A 24,147-nucleotide genomic window follows, 5' to 3' on the forward strand; every position below is an offset into this window, starting at 1 on the left:
TGCGCTTCCTCCTGACCCACGCACCAGTAGGCCAAAGGTCTAGCTCTAAAGCCGAATTGGGGCGGGAGAGTCGCGCAAGGTACTCCGAAAACGCATGCGCACGAGCAGTAAGAGGCAGCTGGAGTCGGGAGACGCGCACAGCACCCTGGGAGTTGTAGTCTTCTGCCCCGACAGAACTGGAGGCCCAACAGGAGGTTTGCGCAGGAGCGGTGAGCCGCCCAAGGTGACTTGACTGACGTCTGATTGGCTGTCGCGAAAAACGAAAAGTCTTTGTGGTCTTGGACGGGGCGGGACTTCGGGGGGGAGGAGGCGGAGCCTCTGGGCTTTGGGCGCGAGCGATTGAAAGACTGTTGGTGTCGGTTCTGCTGTTTAGGTCCGGCTCTGCGGTCCCAGCCTTTTCCTATGGCTGACCCTGAGGAGTTTCGTGTTTCTTCGCCTCCCCCACCGCCTCCCTCCTCTCCCTCTTCTTCCGACGTTTCTTCAGCATCTTCCCCCGGTGTCCCAATGAGTTTGGGCTGGCGGGATTCGAGCAGGAGCAGTGGCCGAACCGTGGACCCGCTGGAGGAAGTGGAGCTGCAGATAGGAGATGTGAGTGTCGCGTTGCTCTATAAGTCTGGGACCGCGTCCCCTTTGGGGATTCTCTTAAGATAGACCCTACCGAGCCCGGGAGGCGGAGGGAGCCGGGCCCAGCCCTACACCAGCTCCCACATCCGAAGGGTGGGCGATGCTAACGGCTAAAGTGCCAGCCCATACAAAAATTCTGCCTTTAGATTTCGAGTCGAGGAATTAAGGAGCTGTCTCTCCACTGCCCCACCCCTGTTGTCTTTTTGCTTCGACTTCTGGTTTCAATCATCTGCTGTAACCCGAAACCATGCATCTCATCTGCGCTTGTTGGTGCCAGATCTTTCTGCCCGCTCTTCTCCCACTTTTAAATGCGCGATCCGGTAGCCTTGCTGCCTGTTGGTGATTTGGACCCAGCTGTGATTTCTTTCTGAGGTACTTAGAGCTCGCTGTTCTACTTGGCCATCTGCCCAGAGCCAGCTGGTAATGCTATTGTCTCCCAGGCTTGCTTTGCGCTGGACCCATCTGGGAGGGCTTAGTCACAGCCCCTGACGTCTCTGTCGGTTTCTTTAACTGTTTAGTACAGGACTTCTCCCTATGAATGCTAAGGAATGCATAGTCTGGAAGATTTCTATTAAATCTCCGATTTTCAGAAACTAGCACCTAGCCTCCCAACCTTATCACATATACCATTGGAGCCCAGTGGTGGGGGTCACAAATTCCGTATTTATGGACGCTTGAGTGTGCCAAGTGGAGTGAAGTTTGTAACGCATGACCTTCCTGGGGTAACTTGTGGAATAGACCTTCCTGTGCACATTGGAAACTGGGGACTGAACTCGACAAATTCTTTTCCTTCCTTCCTTCTTTCTGTCTCTTTCTCTCTCTCCCTCCCTTCCTCCCCCCCTCTCTTGATGAATCAGGATCTATTTTTACAGAATAAGACTAGTTACAAGTAAATATGTAAAATTAATTCCTGGTGTGTTATCTGGGAACAGTGTTTGCTTAGGTTCCCTGAAAGAGTTAGCATATTAATTTGAAAATCTATTACTTTTAAAGAAAATAATTTGGGCATTGGGTTTAAAGTATTGAGCGAATTTAACTTAGACTATAAAATGAGATGAGAATTTTAAAAATAAACATTTTTTTTTTTTTAAATTTCAGGCAGCTTTTTCTCTAACCAAACTTCTCGAAGCCACATCTGCAGTATCAGCTCAAGTGGAAGAGCTTGCCCTCAAATGTACAGAAAATGCACGTTTCCTTAAAACCTGGCGGGACCTCCTGAAAGAAGGCTATGATTCTTTGAAACCTGACAACTGATTTGGCCTGCTTAGCTAGCTGTTCCAGCAATGGACCGTGTAACATACTTCTTAACATACGATTTTTGCACATGTACTGCATACATAGGATGATCTCTTTCCAGCAGTTCTGTATACTCACAGAACTTTTTCTTGACTTTTATGAAAGCAGAATACAGATATTTTTGATGCAGACCAGTATTTGTTTATTCTTAAATACTTTCTGCCATCTAAACTTGTGTAGAATCCTTTATGGAAGTTAATTCCATCAGTAGATAATGTTAATAGTGCCACAGGACTACCAGTAGCATACTACACAGAACATTATTTAAAAGAAGGTGCAAGAATAGTAGAATTTGAAGTTGAGCTTCAATTTATGGCCCAAAGGAGGTAACTAAGGTTTCTAATGATGAATCCACCTCCATTAGGGTAAATTCTCCAAAACCAGTGACTAAGTCTTGCTTTTATATCCTTAGCACCTGAAACAGTGTCACACAATACTTGCTAAATGCTTGTTGAATAAAAGACTTGAGAAACATAACTAAAAGCTTTTTTTCCTTCATGTTTTTAGCATGAAGACTGTAATTGTTTTTCAAAAATGTATGAATCTGAACTTCATTGACTTGAAGGAAAACATTGTTTTTTAAATGGGGATTTGAACTTTGATGATAGTTTCTTAAAATATAAATTTTTTTTGCCTTTCTAAGATGCTTTTTAAAAAAGGATGTCTGAAATGAAAGCACATCTGGAAAGAATGCATGTTTTTGCCCTATTTGTGGTTAATTGCTTTTATCGTTAATATTTCTTGTATTTTACGTTTTGAATGTTTGAGTACTATCTTAAAAATATCTTATCAAATTTTTGATTCAGTACTATTACTGAGTTGCAAGTTACTTACATAATAATTCTAAAGAAATTGCTCTGTTTCCAGTATATCAAATTTAAATGAAGTAATTGTTTTCATATTATTTGATCTCAGTGACAATATTCTATTTTATGTGTCTTGTATCTTATATTGCTTTTTGTTGGTTTGTGTCGTGTGTCAACAACTAAGCTAGCTCTAATGCTCTACTATATATAATTTTTAAACATATTTGATGTGGCATCTTAATTCTTTGTAGATATGGAGATGTGTACAGAAGTATATTCTTAAAGCCCCATAGTGGGGGTGATACAAGGGGACATATGGATGGGCAAAGAATAGTTTTGTTTAGCATATTAGGTCATAGTTCTTGATTAATTATTTTAAAGATCACACATGTTGTGTGATTTTTATACCAAAGAGATGCTTACTTCAGTATTATAAAAATATTTTTCTTATATATTCTGAAAGTTGCAATTTTTAAAATGTCTAAAAATAAACTTATTAAAAGCAAATATTGTTTTCATTTCTTTGGGCTTATTATTTTAAAGTTTTTGATATATTGCAAATAGGACAAATGATCGATTTAAAGAATCAGTGTATTCCAGGCTAGGGTTGTGTATCAGTGGTAGAACACCTGCCTCTCAGGAGTGAGGCACTGTGTTCGATCCTCAGCACCACATAAAAATAAATAAAAATAAATATATTGTGTCCATCTACAACTTAAAAAGAGAATCCATCTTCAACTTAAAAAAAAGAGAATCAGTATATTCCTACAATGAAGATTTTATAAATAGCATTTTCCTATTTTATTCAGATTTTTGTGTGTGTGTGTGTGTGTGTGTGTAAATGTTAATTTCAGATATATTGAAAGCCTACTTTGTTACCTCTTCGAACTTGTTCCCTCCTTTCTTCCCTAAACGTAACTACTGTCTTAGAGATGGTGTATATTCTAGTTTGTGTGTTCATATTTTTAGTGCACAGGTATTTTTTGAAGCACTACAAACTATTGTTTTATGTATTTTTATTTGGTAGCTGGCCTGCAGATGGCCCTAGTGGTCCCTTGCCTGCTGATATCCATGTCCCTGGGCACCACTCGGTAGTGCTGATGTGTATAACCACCAGAATATCAAGAAAATGCAGTGAATGATTTCTCAGACCCTATTTTTGTCCTTTTTCTATTTTTGTCTTTGATCTGTTAGGTATATTTCAACCACCTTATCTAGACTGGTTTGTCTTTATTTTGATTATGGAGTCTCCTTGACTAATGGTTTTTATTTTTAATGTACTCTTACCAATCTTTCATAGTAGTTCTGTTTTTTTTTTTTAATAGGAAATGTCAGTAAGATATCCTATTAGTCCTTCTAATAATTAAAAAATATATATTTAGGTGTTTAATCCAACTGAAATTTTTTTTCTTATTGTATGATTTTAGAATCTTTTTTATTTTTGCATGTGTATAACTGTTCCTCCAAGTACTCGTTTCAGTGCAACATCTGTTGTTCACTTACCATGTAAAAGTGCCAGTTCTGAGCTCCCTATTCTTTTCTTTTGATCTATTTGCTTACGCACCCCCAGCCAAGTCTCTATGTAAATTTCCCTTGTTTTAGCTGTACCATAAATGTGATTTGTATGTATTTCCCCGCATCACAGTTTTTTTTAAGTTAAAAAAGAAAAAAAAATGTTACTGATTTCTAATTGTTTTGAGTTGCAGTCATTTTAGGTTAATTCCTCCGAAGGATTTTATAACAATCGTTCTGTGGGTATTTTTTGTTAATTCCTTAGCTGTAAACTTAAAGCTGCTGGTGTTTGGAATCCAGTAGCCCACAGCTTAGCTTTGCATACATTGGTATTACCATGTGTGGTGCACAGAGAAGTTCATTTTTGTTTGGTATGGGGTCTTCCACCAGGGATCAAGCAATTCTGCTTCAGCCTCTCAAGTGCTCAGACTATAAGCATGCACCACCATATCTAGCCTGTGATGATGGTTAATTTTATAATGTAAATTTAACTGGTCCACAGGTGTCCAGATATATGGTCCAACACAGCGTTCTGGAATTTTCTTCTTTTTTTTTTTTTTGATGAGGTTAATTTTTAAATTTATAGAATGAGCAAAGTAGAGAACGTTCTGTAATATAGGTGGCCTCAACCAATCACTGAATGTCTGACTAGAACAAAGGGTTGACTGTCTTTCTAGCAAAAGGGAATTTTGCCTGACACCCATTGAACTGGGAATTGGCTCTTCCTGGTTCTACAACAATCTCCCATCCTTCAGACTTGAACTGGGTCATCAGCCACCAAAATCACAGGAGTCAATTCCTTGTAATTCTTTCAAATACACACAATTTAGATGCATATACATATATATATATATTTTTTTTCCTACAGAGAACTTAGTAATATACTATTCAAAAATAAAATGGTTGTATTTGTATAACATTCAATTTTTCCCTGAGATGACTTTATTTTTGAGAACTCTAAAAACCTATAAGAATCACTTGATGAAATAAGAGCTTAAGATACAAAGACTTGTTAAAGATATTTTCAGGGCTGGGGATGTGGCTCAAGCGGTAGCGCGCTCGCCTGGCATGCGTGCGGCCGGGGTTCGATCCTCAGCACCACATACCAACAAAGATGTTGTGTCCGCCGAGAACTAAAAAATAATAAATATTAAAAAAAATTCTCTCTCTCTCTCTCTCTCTCTCTCTCTCTCTCTCTCTCTCTCTCTCCCTCTCCTCTTTCACTCTCTCTTTAAAAAAAAAAAAAAAAAAAAAAGATTTTCAAATATCCCCATGAGACATGATGGTCCAAAGTAGGTACTGGAAATTGGGATAGACAAGTGAAAAGATTTAGATGTTTTGCAAGGTTGCCCAGGCAGCCTTCAAATCTGTGATTCTCCTATCTCAGCCTTCTGAACCACTGGGATTACAGGCATGTACTACCTGTATTTGAATTAACTTGGTGCTTCTATTGCGCTTCCTATGGAAGCTAGTAGAAGCTAGTTATATGGAACTTTAGTAATTACTTATCAAGTTAAATATAAGTTACTCTGGGGAGGGGGAAGGGTGACATCTAGAAAATCCTCTAAAACACTTTAAATATAAAAAGTTTCAGATGAATATTTTTGTAAATCCTTTGCGTTTCTAAGACATTTAGACAGGTTAGGTTCATGATTTTTGTAGGATTAAATTTTTTCTGCCTTTTTTTCCATGATTATTGCTTTTCTTCCATTTTAGAATTTTGTGTGTGTGTGTGTGTGTGTGTGTGTGTGTGTTCGCGTGCGCGCGCACACACTTTAGGGATCATGCTCAGGCATGCTAGGCAAACTACCACTGAGCTACATCTCTAGTCCTAGATATTTTTTTAAAAATTCTTTAATATGATTTAGAACTTTTCTATTATTTAGAAGTTCTATTTAGTAGTTAGAACTTCTAAATAATGAGTAATGAATAATCCTAAAATAATCTTATAAAAGAATGTAAATGTGTTAATTTGTGGAGATTTTATTATTTTTTTGTAGGCTATTTTAACATTTATTATAATTAAAATACTAGTAGTTATATTATTTAATGTTATAAGCAGAACTATAGCTTTCTAATATGTTCTGATTTTTGTTGAAAGTGTTTCACATTTTTCATATAGAAAATTTACTGTGATCATTCTGAGATAGGAATTTGGGGATACAAAAAAAGGGAGAAATACTGAATCTCAAAGTAAGGGCCCATAAACCATTGAAAATGCAGAAAACATCCTTGAACAGTTGCGATTCCTGAGCAACCCAACCCTTGCCCTTGACCCAAGAGATGGCCTGCAAAAAGTAACTGGGGCAATGCCAAGTGCAGGGAAAACAAGTGAGATATTGTGTAACTTGGCCATGACTCCTCCTTTAGTCCAACCCCTAGCAACTGTCCCTCTATAAATATTAACATGTTGTACTGACAGGTTGCTGTTTCTCCTTCTTGAGATGGTCCACATTCTGCTTTGAATGTGTATTCCTTGATTTACCTCCAAAAATTCTTGCTCTTACGATAGCCCACATTATGCCTTGAAAGTGCCTCTGCTTTCCTAAATAAATATGTCTCTGACTGGCACATGCTGAAATTCACATTTTTTTTGTGTGTGTTTGTTTTTTTGGTACTGGGGATTGAACCTAGGGACGCTTTACCAGTGAGCTACATCCCAGCCCTTTTTATTTTTTAAATTTTAAAAATTTTAAAATTTTTAATCAGCATCTTGCTGAATTGCTTAGGGCCTCATTAAATTGTTCTCAAATTTTTAATCCTCCTGCCTCAGTCTCCGGAGTTGCTGGGATTATAGGTGTGTGCCCCCTGGCTACGTGCTGAAATTCTTTCTAGAACGAATGCCAAGGACCCCACTATCTTGAGTGGAGTTTCCCCTTCTCTCCAGGAATTCCTCGGACTTTCTCTCAGAAATATCTCTTCTCCTGTGACAATTCCAAGTACAAACAGTAGGAACTCCAAAGTAATCCACGTTTTTAGGTAGTTTATTTTCAAAATGATTCTATACAATTATATATTCAATAAATGCAAATATTTTTGCTTCCCATATTTTTATGTTTCAATCATTTTTGCTGTATTTAAAACTACAGGAACACTCCAACTTGTTTAAAGGTTTCAAATTATGAAAGCAAGAAATTCTAATAGACCAATTAGAGACCACAGAAGAACAAGTAGCTAAAAAGTTATATCTTATGAACTGGTTGTGCAAATAGAAGGTAAAGCTATCTTTTGATGACAACTATTTTCTCCTTGGTATGAAACATCTAAGTGCAAACCTTTCCTGAAGTTAGGTTCCTGAATCAGTGCAGTCTAGCTCTTTTTTTCTTTTAACTCTTCTACTGAGACATAATTCACATACCCATAAAATTTACCCATCCAAATGATACAATCCAATGGCTTTTAGCATAATTGCAAAATCGTTTATCCATCCTCACAATCTTAGAACATTTTTTTTAAGCCCAGGAAGTTATCCTGCAATTCTTAGCACATTCTCAATCCCCACCCATCCCTTAGCAATCTTTCTGTCTCTTATGAATTTGCTTACTCTAGATATTTCAAGTAAGTGGAATCATACTGTACTTGTCCTTTTATATCCAGCTTATATTCTTCATGTTGTAGCATGTATCAGAACTTCATTTCTTTTAATGGCTGAATGATATTCCATTGTATGTATATATACTACATTTCGTTTATCCGTTCATTGATTGATAGGCACTTGAGTTGTTTCCATCATATGACTAGTATTAGTAATGCTGCAATTAATATTTGCATGAAAGTATATATTTGAGTCCTCTTTTAATTTTTTGGGGAGGTTTGTATCTAAGAATGAAATTTCTGGATTATGGTAATTTAAAAAAATATTTATTTTTTAGTTTTAGGTGGACAAAATACCTTTATTTTACATTCATGTAGTTCTGAGGATCGAACCCAGTGCCTCCTGCATGCTAGGTGAGCACTCTACCACTGAGCCACAACCCCAGCCCCTGAGTTATGGTAATTTTATTTTTAAATATTTTTGAGGAGTTGCCAAACTTTTACATGGGGGCTGCACCATTTACATTTTCTACATGCCTCTCCAACACTTACTTAATTTTTATTGGTTGATAACTATCCATTCTAGTAGGTGTGAAGTGTTTTCTCATTGTGGTTTTAATTTGCATTTCCCTGATAATTAGTGATGTTGAACATCTATTCATGTTCTTATTGACCAGTTTTTATGTTTCTATGGAGAAATGTTTATTATAATCCTCTGTCCATTTAAAAATTTTCATTGTTGCATAAGTTGTAAGAATTTTTCATGTATTCTGGATATTAAGCTCTTTTCAGATATATAATGCTCAATATTTTCTTTTATCCAGGAAGGTTGTCTTTTCACTGTTGATAACCTTTGATGCACAGCAAATTTTAAAGTGGATGAAATTCAAATTATTTTCTTCTTTTGTTGTTCATGCTTTTGTTGTCATATATTTAAGGATCCTTTGCTGAATCCAAAGTCTTGAAGATTTACCCCTATGTTTTCTTGTAAGAATTTTTATGGCGTTAGCTCTTACATTTAGGTTTCTGATTCATTTTGAATTGCTTTATATATATTTTGTGAAGTTTGGGTCCAACTTTATTCTTTGGCATGTGAATATCCAGCCAGTACACCATCTTTTGCTGAAAAGACTGTTCTTCACGTGACGATCTTGACACTCTTCTTGAAAATCAATTGACTGAATAAGTGAGGGTTTATTTGTGAACTCCCAATTCTGTTCCATTGATCTGTTTATCAATGCTAGCTTTCCGCCTTTACTCCTTTGCAACATTCTCATTCCTCTTCCAATCCCACGCGATGACTTTCATTTAAACCAAAGCACAAAGTGTGCAGGAAGTGACAGAGAGGTGCTGTTTTTGGATTTATAGCAAAGCATCCTTTGTTTATAATAATAAAGGTGTTTTATTGGAGTGTATGAAATAATAAGTATTCTTTTTTTCCCCCTAGTGCTGGTGATCAAACCCAAGGCCTTGTGCATGCTGGGCAAATGCACTACCAGCAAGTTATACCCTCCGATCAAGAAGGAGCCTTAAAAAAAAATACTAATATTTTGGAAACAATTAAACATTTTCTTTGATGCTGTTATATTGAGTATTCCAAAACCTTAAATCTTTACTTAAAAATGTCTATGATTCTTAAGTTTGCTTATGCATGACAGATGAAGCTCTAAACTAGGAACGGCTGACGGGCTTTGTGTGGCCTTTGTAGTTAAACACAATTTACAGATTGAAGAGATTCTGTACTGTCTACTTCTGGCAATTTACTGCAATGCAATGTGCGCTGTGGGTACTGAATAAATGTATTTAGAAGAATTAATCTCTCTGAGTATATATCTCTTAATTTTCTGTGCAAAATGTATATCTAATATATATGCAATATAATTACCTCCCTTTGTATGAGCATTAGATTCTTTATTTTTCCTTGTGTCCTTGTATACTAATTTGTCTTAGACATTATTATAAATTATTAACTTTTTGGTATTTGTTTCATACTAGGAAATGCCTCCTGAAGCATTCTATTCTCTGAGAAGAAGTGGGTTTCAGGGTTGGTTATGAAAAGGAATTGAGTCGAGTTGATTGAGAAATTAGTGACATTTCACAGGGGTCTGTGAAAGCAGCAGGCTTCTTTGACTCAGGTGGTATCTCCCGCAGTGGCCACATTTCCACCCAGAATGAGGAAGTGTATGTTTTCTGACTTCCTTTGCTCTTGAGAGACCTTCTTTGTCTGTAGTTATACCAAAACTGATGGATCATTTCTTTGAATGGTCTTGTGGTCAGAGTATAAAGAATTGGGTTCAAAGCACTGTTGATAGGCAGAATAAAAATCACAGCCCAAGAATTTATGGTATCTGGAAGAGAGAAATTAAATAGACTGAGTGTGTATATATATGTTTACAAGGTGTAGAAACCCCCTTTCCATTATCTTCTACCCTCAACCCCTTTTGAGTCTTATTTTTTTCCTTTGATGACACATAATTAATTATCAAGTGTACATTGTTTTCAGGTGTATTTCTTGAACACCAATATTTGATGGGGGTGCTGGTGACTCAAAGAAACAGTTTTACTTGCTAAGTAGCTTTTCCCAGGTAGATCAACAGAAGTACTCCAATAGGTAGGAAAATTTGCCACAAAGTCATGACATAGTAGTATGATTCCATTTTAGGAAGCACTAGCCTTCAGTATTTAAATTATACCTTTTCAAATGTTTTAATTACTAGGTGGCACATACACTATTCCTCAGAATATGTAGACTTCTCTTTAATAGATTCCTTTTGATTATTTGGTTTAAAAAATAGATATGAATGTTTAGGCTTTTGACCAAATATTCATTCCAGTAAAAACATCTCTGGATAAATTCATTGTAAAAGTCATCTTAGCAGCTGGGATGTAGCTCAGAGGTAGAGTGCTTGCACAGCATGCATAGGCTCTGTGTTTGATCCCTAGTCCTGGAAAAAATAAATCACCTTAGCATAAATGCAACTACCAAATACTCATTTTCTTAAAACTATTTTGTGGTACTGGGGATTGAACCTAGGGCCTTGCATATACTAGGCAAGTGCTCTGCCACTGACATACATGCCTAGTCCTCAGATGTTTATTATAATTTAATTGATGTTGTCTTTTTTTGGTTCATAAATACTATAAGATAAACAAAATGAAAATTTTTTGTGCGTATCTCCATGCATATATGTAAAATTTCAATTTTATAATTTAGTATATAAAACACATTTTAAAAACATGAATATATATGGCATATATTACCATTAATAAGGCTTTTTAAATTATGGTTAAATATGCATAATGAAATTTACTATTTAAACCCTTTTAAATATACAGTTCAGTAGCATGAAAGATGTTCATGTTGTTGTACAATAATCACCACAATCCATTTCCAGAACTTTTTCAACTTCCCATGTGGAAACTACCCCTGTTCAGCAATGACTTTCCATTCCACACCCCTAAACCCTGGCAACAACCATTCTAGGTTCTATGCATTTATTCATGTAAGAGGGATGATAAAGTATTTGTCCTTTTGTGTTTGGCTTATTTCATTTTCCATAAGGTCTTCAAGGTTCATCCATATTGTAGCCTGTGTCAGAATATCCTTCCTTTGTAATGCTGCAGAATAATCTGTTGTGTATATATATTACATCTTGTTTATCCATTTATCTATGTATGGACACTGGTATTGCTTATTTTTTTGACTTTTGTGAATAATGCTACTATGAATGTAGACATACAAATATCTATTTGGGTCCCTGCTTTATATTATTTTGGGTATTTTTCCAGAAGTGGAATCTCTGGACCATATGATATATCTATGTTTAATTTTTGGTAGAATCACTGCATACTGTTTTCCATCTCTGTCGCACCATTACGTTCCTGTCAACAATGCACAAGTGTTCCAATTTCTCCACATCCTTGCTAACACTTGTAATTTTCTATGTGTTTGAAAATAATAACCACCCTAATGGATGTGATATACATTGTTTTAAAATGATAACAGTGTTTTCTTCTATTATTCCTCACACTCTAGGGTAATGTTCTCTAAATTACATATATTACAGGATAAAAAAATTCTTACATTCTGAAAAAAATGAGGTAATTATTTGATAACTGTTTTGATATTTCTGTTTTCCTTGTTGGGCATGTGATTGATCTCAACCCTGCATGTCACGGATATTGGTTATTGTCCCTTTGTTGCCCCCACAGTAATTTTATTGAAACCGGGGATTGAACTCAGGGGTGTTTAACCACTGGACCACACCCCCAGCCCATTTTTATTTTTTATTTTGAGACAGAGTCTTACTAAATTGCTTAGGGCCTTGCTAAATTGCTGAGGCTGGCTTTAAACTTGTGATGCTCCTGCCTTAGCCTCCTGAGCTCCTGTTCCAGGCTTTTCCCCCTAGTAATTGTATCATTAGACTTTTATGAAAGAATGGAACAGCTTCCTCTCAGGAAACATTTTAGTGATGAGCGGAGTGTAAGTACATAAAACCTTCACTCATAATTCTTGAAACTAGTTAGTGTTAGGAATTTTAATGGCCTTTCTCAGAAGAACACTGCACAGATTTATTATTTCTTTACAGAAAGAAAAAAAAACTTTGTACCTGGTATTTCTATCTGAAGAAGTGAAAGAAATTTCAGTATAAAAATGGGTATCCAGCATAATGCATCAGTAAATACAATAAAGAAAAAACGCTTGGCAAGAATCATCTCTTTTTTAACTTGATTCCGTAATTCAGTTGCTGTTACAGTGCTTTGATGAACACTGTAAAACATTCTTCCATAGGAAAAAACTATAATTATAAATGCCACCAAGTTAATACCTGTTTAGAAAACAAAGAATAGTAATAATATATATGAACATTCTTTCAAAACAAGCAAATAAAACATGCCCTTAGGTGTTATTACTGAATATACAAAGGCCATGCTTTTTTTTTCCATACAGAATTATTAAGGTGCACAAAAACCTTGAGTTTCCTTTCTTGCAGCTCTGTGTATGAAACCCAGGATCAAGCACTCTGTTGATGAGCTGTATCTCCAGTCCATCATGAATTTTTTTTAAGTTGAAGTATTATTGAAATGATAAAGAATGATAAGATGTTTAATTTTAAAATGGCATATTAAGGTAAAATTCTGGTTATTCAATAAATATCTTGGGCCTTTAACTTTCTGTATTAGTCATTTTTTTCATAATTCAATTACATTGTACTACACTCCAGAATATTTTTATATTGCTAGTTTAGAACAGTTGTATGTATACTCTTAGGCCAAGATTGTGTGGTTACAATCCTGAATTTGAAAAGATAATAAATACCATTATGTTCATATTGTAAATATATGTGTCAAAGAGCTCAAACATTTTGCTTAGTGATATTAGGGTGAATACATGAAACTCTAGTGTTTAGTTCCTTTTACTGAATGCATCAGATTGACAGTTATATGATAAAAAAGCGATTTGGAGGAAGAAAGAATACCTATTGGGGATTCTGATAGAATTTAAATCCTCACTAAGAAAAATGAATGAGAGGATTTGAAATAAAAATTTGGAAACATTAGAAGGCACAATGAATTTCTTATTGTGAATTATCTCAAAATTTAATAAAGGGGCATATAAAATAAAGTTTCTTACCAAGAAAAATTGTCACTGAATAAATCTGGGCTCCAGTATTTTCTGTGTCTTCTGAATGGAGAGGGAAACATACTCCATTGGTGCCATAGTAGTTTTTGAAAAAATCCTTATTGCTTAGTGGAATGAGAGCCACTATGAACCCAGTCATCCAAATGAGAATCAGAACTGTAACTGTTCTACATTTTCGAGGTCCTAAACATCTAAAAGGATACACAATGCAGATGTACTTTTCCAATGTCAGAAATGTTAAGAGTAAAACGGATACTTCTGTGGACAGAATGGCCAGAGATCCGGTAAGCTGACAGTGAATACTTTCTCTCCACAGCTGAGCATGCTTATTGTATTCTCCTCGAAACTTGAGATCAAATGCTCCGATCACAAATAAATAGATTCCCATTAGGCAGTCAGCACCTAGAGGGATCAGACAGTTTCATAAATTTAGAGAAATAATAGGCATAATGAATTCATCAAGAAGCAAGAATTTTTTGTGTGTCATGTTGGAGTGGAACCCAGGGCCTCTAGCACTGAGTCACAAACCCATCCCAGTAATAATATTTTTAATAATGGAAAAAATAAACCATTTTTTTTCTGTCTTAGGAGGAGGCAATTTTCCTCTCCTAATATTTCACCAGATGGGGGTGTAGCTCAGTGGCAGAGTGCATGCTTAGCACGAGGGAGGCCCTGGGTTCATTTCCAGCCCCACCAAAACCAAAATTCATTTACTGATGAGGACCAATTCATCAACTGCCTTTGGTAACCACTCTTAGAACCATCTACTGTTAATTATCAAAGCATTTCTCCATTTTCCTTTAAAACACAAATCAATAACAGCAAGAACTTGTCTATTTTGTTCTGCATTATAGACCCATCACCTGAAAGTGTAGAATAAATGAATAAAGTCCAATTTTGTTGAATGTTCAGTCAGGGACTGGGGTAGGGACGGCATTCTTTGTTTCAGCTTTTCCATTGAAATTCTCCTTGCTCAACAAGCTGAGGATATTATCCAAAAACCCAAAGAAAGTAATTCAGGAGTTTCTGGATGGAGTAATGACTATGAATTTTGAAGTCTATCAATTTAGAAGATACAAATAATTACAAAGGGTTTCACAGTCGGTCCAATTTAGGAGGCTTAAATTACTTACTAGAGCTGTCCTAAGCAAAACTGTCCTCTCTTCCCATTTTACAACCTTCTTTGTCTACTTTTAGGTTCTCTCATTCCCTAAATCAGCTCTCAGTGTGTATACTACTTGGCATTTTTGCTTTTTAAGCAAATAGAAAGTGCTTGAAATATTTTGACTGTGCAAACATTCTGCACTAAGTCCCTAAAATCACATCATTATATAAATCACAAAGCTAGCCCTAATTCTTTAACACTGAAGTTAGACTGTAGCCTTCATTAGGAAAATTGAACTTAACTCAAACTTTTGTAAAAGAGTACAAGGTGGTAAACATTTGGACTTCTGCTTCTTACATAGTTTGTAAGGAAAAAAGCAATTAGCCATTAGACTTTGAATAAGCTTGGGGGTAGTTCATGTGACAGAACACATAAAACAATGAACATCTTGACATTTTACTTGCTTAAGGGATCCTAAATAGGTTCTATACTATGTGACCCAAACTGTAAACATCCTGAGGGCAGGTTTCTTGCTTGTTTTTCTTTGTAATCCTCATTAACAAAATATCTTGTAATCATATTTCAAAAACATTTAAAAAGTTAGTACTTATCTGAAAGCATTTTTATTTACATATTTCAAGTTATAAATGGAAAAGCTTCTAGTAGCTCAGAGACCAGAAAAAGAACTAGCTGCTAAGTCACTGTCTACACGAACTAGACATGCAAACAAAAATGTAAGCATCACTGTGGGTGTAAAAATGTGACCATAGAAGGCTACAATTTCACTTGTAGTAAAAGATTTTAAATGCTTTAACAAAATATCCCTTCAGAATCACTATATGAGAGAAAACTAGTGAATGAAAGCTTCATTAATCTATGTAAGGTGACTGAATATTTTTACTTTAAAACCTAAAGCTTTCTTATCACTAAAGTAATTCTATTTTTATTGTAAAAATGTGAAAATGACACATAAATAATAAGAAGAAAAATTAAAATTCCACAATTATATCAATGCTTTTGTTTATTTCAAAACTATAATTTCTCTTTAACCAGGATATACTCACAGCACAGAGAAATGATTGATATGGCATGCAGCTTGTTCTCAGATCTGATATAAGGTCGCATACAAATGACAAAAATATTTCCAAAGCAAGTAACCACAGATACAACCCAGACAAACACTCTCTGAATGATGCTTGCCAAAAGATTCTCAAGGGATGAGATTCCATCAGTGTTTGGTTTACAGCTTCGAACATGTGGTGCATATCCACAATATTGGAATTTCTTAAAATATCTGGTATACAAAGGCAAGACAAAATAAGATTTTAGATTTAATTCAGTGTCACCATACACTAATATTTATTTTCAGCATTTTCTCAGTAGATGGAAGATATCTTAATATGAGATTCAGAGGAACGCAAAGCACTAGAGATCCTGAAGTTTTAAATTTAATTCTCTTAAACTTGATTTCACTGTCAAAGAATATGTGAGTGAGAGTAGCAAAGAAGCATGATGAATATACAAGTGTTAAACATGTCTTAGAATATAAATGAAGTGTTAGCTTGTGAGCAAACTAATTTAGCCAAATAAATCAGCATTCATTCTATAAATGCACTGTTTGACAGCTCCATTGCTTACTCCATTGCATTGATCTTGCTTTTTAGCCCACAGGCGAAAAAATTAAGCGCTTTCTCTTTTGTGCACCTGTGTCCTTCCTTCCTTTCTTCTTTCTGTACTGTGCACTGAACTCAGGTGCACTTCTCCACTGAGCTATATATCCAGCTCTATTTATTTTTTATTTCAAGACAGAGTCTCACTAAGTTGCTTAGGGTCTAAGTTGCTGGCCTCAAACTTGGAATCCTCCTGCTTCAGCCTCCCAAGCCACTGGATCACAGGTTTGCTCCAGGCTTCCATGACTTTTCTGTTGTAGAAGTTATTATGGTATCTGTAATTAGCTGGTGACATGCTTATCTTTCACACTGGAACAAAATTAAGGGTTCAATGACTATTTGTTGAGTAAATGCTTTCATCAGTAGAGAACTCGCTTCTTGATAAAGACATCACCTGGGGCTGGGGTTGTGGCTCAGTGGTAGAGAGCTTGCCTAGCATGTGTGAGGCACTGGGTTCAATCCTGAGCACCACATATAAATAAATAAAATAAAGGTCCACTGACAACTAAAAAAAGAAAATGAAAAAAAAGGACATCACCTGGATAATTAATAAGTACTACTGTGTTGCTAACAACTCCAACACCATTTATTGAGCATTTTTTAGGCAACAGGAATGCATTCTCAAACAAACTCCACATATAGGTGTCAGTATTCCCATGAAAGGAGATGAATCTTCAACAGAGGCAAATTATTTCCTAAGAAAGTTTCTAGTAATTGTAGAAATTGGAATTCAAATTAGATCTATTTGGCTCTAAAGCCATGTGTGCTGGCAAAACATAGAAAGTATCTTTACACTTTAAATCTATTAATATGTTCAACTAATTTGCCAGCTATATACTGAACATTTGCATCCCCCTCACTCCAACAAAATTCATGTGTTGCTCTCCTAACCCCAATGCTTTTTGCATTCTAAATACACTTTCAAGAGCCATAGTAATGAAAGACAAAAACTTGATGATTACAATTTATCCCATCTCACTCAAGTTTGATTGCTGATAGTTCCATCCTGTGAACTTTTCTCTGTGCACTTTGGTGGCGATGAGAGCAGAATGTGAGGGAAGAAGGAGTGTTGACTGCCCTTTTCCTTTGCTTTATATATTTTAGGCCTAAGTTTTGTTTTTAATCAATAACATTATTGTAGATCTTTGTTTTCTAGTTTGGGAGCTTAGCCTGAAGTCACCCATCTAGTAATAGTATACTGATTTCCTTTGAGGGAATTACTTCTTCTCCCTATGAGAAGTCATATGGAAACTTCAATGAGGCATTCCTTTATCCCCAAGCAAGATCAATTAGACTCTTTCTCCTGGAAATCTGAGTTGTACTGACAATATTTAGACAGATCAGCAGTGCCTGGAGGAGACTGCTGTTTAACTCTTCTGCCTTTGGTTCCTACCCAATTCAAGCTTGCTTTTTTAGTTACTTCTTAGCTTTCATGAGCTATACTATTTTTTTCCCTAATAAACTGTTTTGGTTAATTTAGCAGACTGTTTTGTGTGCAATCAATACAGAGCACTCTCTGAAGAATCATGGAAAACAAAAACAGTACCCTGTGTAGACTTAAAGTATAAGCAAGATTACAGAGTTGGTAGGGACTGATAAGACACTTCTTACTGAAAATTAATTATCATGGTATGGAGATTATTTTAATGCTTTCGATAAGGTGGAAATCAATTAAAAATATTTTTAAAGCATATAATCAAAGGCACAACCAGACACACCATTTGAATAAAAATTTTCAAGGTTTCCATTTCAGGTATGCTTGCTCTGATCATGCTGGACATCGGGGACCCTTTTCAATGAGAAGTCCTCCTTTCCTTCTTTCTTTTACAGCAATTATTTATTTATGATTATTTTATATTGTTATATATGTATATGTATACACGCATATATATTTCTACTTCTTCTGATAATGTGTACAAATTCTTAGCTCACTAGGCAAATGTCAATATCTTTGACTATATTATCAGAGCTGAGAGCTTCTTACAAGAATGAGCAGGTTCCTCCTATACTCATGTTCTCTGATGCTTACAAAGTCTCCTATGAAATTCTTTATGACTGTGGAAAACTAAAAATCATCCACCCAATGTCAAAGTTTTTAGAGTTAATTATTGTTTATATATATGTGAGTCTGTTTAGGCTGCTGTAACAAAAATGCTATATATTGAGTGGCTTAAACAATACTTTCTCATAGTTCTGGAGGCTGGGAAGTTCAAGATCAAGGTGCTAGCAGTTTCTGTGTCTAGTGAGGTTCTGCTCCCTGGTTCATAGATGGCTGTCTTCTTGCTATGTTTCACATCATGGAAGGGGCAAGGGAGGTCTCTGGAGTGCCCTTTTTAGGAGCACAAATCTTATTCATGAAGGCTTTGCTGTAATAACCTAGGGATGGATATATATATATATATATATATATATATATATATATATGTATATATATTTTTTTTTGGCGGGGTGCAGTGCTGGGGATTGAACGCAAGGCAAACACTCTACCAACTGAGCTATATCCCCAGCCCCTGCCTTAATAACCTAATCACCTCCCAAAGGCTTACCTCTTAATACTGTCACATTGGGGTTAGGATAGCAACACATGAATTTTGTTGGAGTGAATGGGATGCAAATGTTCAGTATATAGCTGGCAAATTAACTAACATATTAATAGATTTAATGCATTGGGTACAGATATATTATCACAATACATGTGCGAACTTAAAGAGTTAAATAAAGTTGAAGAGCGAGAATATCAACTTACATGTGAGAAAGATTAAGAGGTCTAAACATCCTTTGTTGGATATTTGAAATTTCAATTCCTTCTAGGCTGCTAAAAATACCAAATTAATAGTCAATCAAAAAACATATGTTAAACATGATATAATAAAATAATTTTTTTGAAGGACAACTTAATAAATGTTTTAGTAAACACAATATAAATGAAATATTCATAATCAGCTTATCCTAGTCACCTCCCCAGCTCCTCCTTTTGATTGTGTTATGCATAAACATATATTTCTCCTATTTGAGTATTTTGGATCCTCACAAGTCATGGCACAATGCTTTTTGCATTCTAAATATTCAATAAATACTTATAGAATAAGTGAACAAGCACTACTTTCTGGAAAACATTGCCATAGACTTTAGCATCTGAAAATTTTCTAATAATTTTTGGTAACAATTTTTTTCTAAAAACATATTTCACTGAGAGAACACAAATTAAATGAACTAACGTTGATATTTTTAAGGCAATTCTTAGATGTTAACAGAATTTTGTCTTTGTGTGTGTGTGTTTGGTGCAAGTTATGATTTACATGATGTAGAATATTCCCTCCTAGAGTAAGGATGCCTTTAATAAATTCTTAAACACCCAGAACTAAAAGAGCAATATGCACAAATACCTTCATAAAGTCAAAGCAAACAATTTAAGTTCTTAGTGACTTACAGAAAAATATAAAATGAGTTATCATTACTTATTTTTTTTTCAGTACTAGGGATTGAACCCAGGGCCTAGCATATACTAGGCAAGTGTTCTACCATTGAGCTACATCCCCAGCCCCTTATTATTTAGTTTTTACTTTAGTTAACATGTAATACAAAAGTAATACCTTTCTGCTTGTTCCCATCAAACACTCATCTTTATATTTTTATAGAGATTTACTAAAATCCCCGAAATAAAGCTCATAAGAAAGTTTCTAAAACATATACGTTGTTAGTACTGAAATAATGATTTTTTCATAAAACTATCCCCAATGTTGTACTTACAGAGACTTGAGTTTGACTAGATAATCAAATTGATCTGCTTGAATTTCCTGGATCGGGTTGTAGGAAATATTCCTGTTTTTTAAAAAAGGCAACATTCTAAAAATGGCTGAGTAAAGAAAGTATATCTATTGACCTCAAATTACTAAATATTCACCAAGAAAATAAAAAGTATAGCACCACTCAGAATGAATAAAAGGCTTAAATGTAACACCTGAAACTGTAAAACTACTAGAAGAAAACACAGTAAGAAGCTCCATGACGTTGTTCTGGGCAATGGCTTTTTGGATATGATCCCCAAAACATAGGCAATAAAAACAAACATAGACAAATGAGACCAATTTAAACCAAAAAGCTTCTGCACAATCAAGGTAAAAACTCATCAGAGTGAAGAGACAATCACTAGAATAGGAGACGATATTTGCAAATATGGGGAGAGGTTAATATTCAAAATGTATAAGGTACTCAAACAACTCAACAGCAAGAAAACAAATAATTGAATTAAAAACAGACAAAGGGCCTGAACAGACACACAATTGGCCAACAGATACATAAAAACACTTAACATCACTAATCATCCGAGAAATGCAAATTAAAACCACAGTGAGATCTATAACCTCACATTATAGCTCATTGTGTCTTTAAAAAATGGTAAAATTAGGGCTGATGAGGATATGGAGAAAAGGGAATCTTTTTACACTGTTGGTGGGAATGTAAATTAGTATGATCATACGGTAATTAGTATGGAGATGCCTCAAAAAATTAAAAATAGAACTATCATATGATCCTAGCTATATATCCTAAGGAAATGAAGTACCTATGTTGAAGAGGCACTCCCACGTTAATTACAGCATTATTGACAATAGCCAAGGTACAGAATCAACCTACATGTCCATCAACAGATGATGGATGTTTGGTATGCTCTAGCCAATTCCATAAACCAAAGGCTGAATGTTCTCTCGCATAAGTGGATGCTGATTCATAATGGTGGGGGTATGGAAAGAATGGAGGAAATTTGATTGGGCGAAGGGGAGGGACAGGGCATGGGGGCAGGAAAGATGGTGAAAATGAGATGGACACCATTACTGTAGGTACATGTTTGACTGCACATATGGTGTGACTCTACATGGTGTACAACCAGAGAAACGAAAAGTTGTGCTCCATTTGAGTACAATGAATTGAAATGCATTCTGCTGTCAGATATACCTAATTAGAATAAATTTTTTAAAAAAGAAAATAGTATGGTGTACATACACAATTAAATCCCTTAAGAAAGAAGGAAATCCTAGCATTTGGAACAATGTGGATGAACCTGGAGAACATGACTCTGAGTGAAAAAAGTCAGGTCCATGATCTCACTCATCTAAAAAAGTTGAACTCACAGAAGTAGAAAGTAGAATATTGGTTTTCCCAGGGGCTGAAAGCAGGAGCAGGCAGCGGGAGGGAGGGATTGGGAAGGCATTTGCCAAAGGGTACAGAGTTTCAGTTAGAAAGAACAAGCGCAAAAGATCTGTTGCACAACATGGTGATGATAGTAATGATGTATTGTGTTCTAAAAATTGCTGAATGTTTTTGAATGTTATCATTAAAAATGCTAAAGATTTTGAATGTTATCTCCACACACACTCACAAAGTGATAAGTACCCAAGGTAATGCATATGTTAATGAACTCAATTTAGCTGTTCCACAATGTACACATATTTCAAAACATCATGTAGTACATGATAAATATGCACAATTTTTATATATCAGTTAAAAATGTGTAGGAAGTACACCTGCCTCATATAGTTGATTGTACATTTAAGTGAATGGATGGAGATAAACACTTAGAACAATGTCTGGCTGATAATAAGTACTTCATGGCAAGAGCTAATATAACTTGGGAAGAGGTGGAGCTGTCAAGAGGGCCTGGCCAGAGAAGTGATGGGCCACCCAGAGAGAGCCATACCTACTTCATATTTTGCCTAGGATTCGATGTGGTTTATATAAAACAAAAAGTATTTCATTTAATCAAAATTTGAATTAAAAGAATCACATTGTGTATCTTTTACAATAAATTTTATGTCAAAGAGTGACATACTGTATTTGCAGTTTGTGAAACATAAAATGAAAACTAGGCTTTTCATTTCATGTAGCTACTATTAGGCTATATCTAGGGACAAAGAGAGATAAGAGTGAAAGTATAGCTGAGTCCATAGGGAGGACATATCAGAATCTGTTTTCCCCTCTGGCTGCACTCCCACTCACTATCAAGATTCTTTGTAAAATACTTTGAAACAGAAAGCATTGATTAAGGGAGTTTCTCAGAGAAGTTTTAAGTTTAAGAAATTTACTCAGTGCTATAGGGACACAGCTACAACAATGTTCATAGCAGCACAATTCACAATAGCTAGACTGTGGAACCAACCTAGATGCCCTTCAATAGATGAATGGATAAAAAGAATGTGGCATTTATACACAATGGAGTATTACTCTGCACTAAAAAATGACAAAATCATGGAATATGCAGGGAAATGGATGGCACTAGAGCGGATTATGCTAAGTGAAGCTAGCCAATCCCTAAAAAGTAAATGTCAAATGTCTTCTTTGATATAAGGAGAACAACTAAGAACAGAATAGAGAGGAAGAGCATGAGAAGATCACCACTAAATAGGGATGAGAGGGGGGAGGGAAAGAGAGAGAGAAGGGAAATTGCATGGTAAAGGAAGGAGACCCTTATTGTTACACAAAATTACATATAAGAGGAAGTGAGGGGAAAGGGAAAAAAAACAAGAGAGAGAAATGAATTAGAGTAGATGGGGTAGGGAGAGAAGACGGGAAGGGAGGGGATGGGAGGAGAGGGGAGGGGAGGGGAGGGGGGATAGTAGAGGTTAGGAAAGGCAGCAGAATACAACATACACTAGTATGGCAGTAGGTAAAAAAGTGGATGTGTGACCGATGTGAATCTGCATTATGTATATAGGGTAAAAATGGGAGTTCATAATCCACTTGAATCAAATGTATGAAATATGATATGTCAAGAACTTTGTAATGTTTTGAACAACTAATTAAAAAAAGAAATACTATTAATGTTATAGATTGCAAAGTAACATCTATAATATTGATTTTGATTTTGACCAAATTCTAGAATTTGAGTTTTTAATTGGGGAGCAGTTTAATCCCTTTATATTTCTTATAGTAACTGATGAAGAGTATTCTTATTTTTGTGATTTGGTTTTTTTTGTTGTATGCTGTTTTCTTGTCATTTGTATCATGCTTTATCTCTTATTTTGATTTTATATCCTATAGTGTTTAAAGATAGAAATCTTATTTTTAATTTGATTTTATAAATAATCAGTCTGATTTTTAAAAATAAATAAATTGCATTTGGCAATGAGGAACAATTAATAACTTTCAAATTCTTATAGACATAAGAATTGTCGCCTACATTTTTTTATTCATTACAGTTCTGTATTTCCTACAGTTCATGATTTTCTCCTGAATAATATAGTGAGCCGAAGTTCATCCAGCAGACTCCCATGTACCTGGAATGGCTGGTGTCCAATCTCAGATCTCATTACTTTTAAAACTAGTAATATCACTGAGTATGGAACTATATTATTACTATATTATCATAGATTTATAATTAAAACTATCCCTATTAAGCATCAGTTTTAGCTTTTATAATGTAGACCTGCAATCATGGTATCAAGAAAATCCCACACACACATCATATGCTTTAGGTTGCTGTCATTTCATATGTCTTTCAGTCCTTTCATGCAAAACTAGACTGGAAACATTGGATAACACTTCTAAATTACTTGTTTGTTTTAGGTCAGTTTAATAGTAGTTCACTATCTTTTAAGACGAGAGAGAATACCTTATTGTTGCCTTTTGACATAAGGAACAACTTGACTTGGCAAGGAATCCTTTTTGTGTTTAAGGAAAGAAATATTTGAGAAGACAAGTGTTTAAGAAAAAAGTAAGCCTGATTATAGTTCACACTATGAAACTGATTTACTTTGCTGTTATGCATTTCTCCTTGCTCCTTAAAATGAAAAGCCTTGACGGAACCTGACTAGTAGTCTTTTCCATTGCATTTATTCACTATTCAATAAGTCTGTTTGTGTTATAGAGTCACACCCTCCTTTTGTTCAAGGACAACTTGTACATCACCTTCAATACTTGCCTCTATTTGTATAATATGAGCTTATTTCTTTAGAATAAATC

The 24,147-nt window shown here is 35.3% G+C and overlaps 2 protein-coding genes across 5 annotated transcripts in view; one reads left to right on the forward strand and one right to left on the reverse strand.

Moving 5' to 3' along the window:
* Positions 1-66: 66 nt before the first annotated feature.
* On the forward strand, positions 67-3,233 carry LOC308654431 (renal cancer differentiation gene 1 protein). The gene is made up of 2 exons (XM_081303814.1): positions 67-588; positions 1,723-3,233. Exons 1-2 carry the CDS (start codon positions 403-405, stop codon positions 1,876-1,878), a joined length of 342 nt encoding a protein of 113 aa, XP_081159940.1. The 5' UTR covers positions 67-402; the 3' UTR covers positions 1,879-3,233.
* Positions 3,234-9,821: 6,588 nt separating this feature from the next.
* The window catches only part of RXFP1 (relaxin family peptide receptor 1), a gene marked incomplete at both ends in the record, with an annotated part of 131,729 nt that continues 117,403 nt past the window's right edge, over positions 9,822-24,147 (reverse strand). For 3 of the 4 annotated variants that reach the window (XM_081304134.1, XM_081304133.1, XM_081304132.1), the window contains 6 exons: positions 9,822-10,120; positions 12,383-12,601; positions 13,408-13,818; positions 15,586-15,815; positions 18,938-19,006; positions 19,942-20,013. In XM_081304134.1, coding sequence (XP_081160260.1) covers positions 9,822-10,120; positions 12,383-12,601; positions 13,408-13,818; positions 15,586-15,815; positions 18,938-19,006; positions 19,942-20,013 — 1,300 coding nt within the window. The remainder of the gene's footprint in view (positions 10,121-12,382; positions 12,602-13,407; positions 13,819-15,585; positions 15,816-18,937; positions 19,007-19,941; positions 20,014-24,147) is intronic. The other variant, XM_081304135.1, reaches the window with a different exon arrangement.

Source organism: Spermophilus citellus, assembly GCF_964194105.1.
Source record: "Spermophilus citellus genome assembly, chromosome: 8".
In the NCBI taxonomy this organism is placed as follows: Eukaryota; Metazoa; Chordata; class Mammalia; order Rodentia; family Sciuridae; genus Spermophilus; species Spermophilus citellus.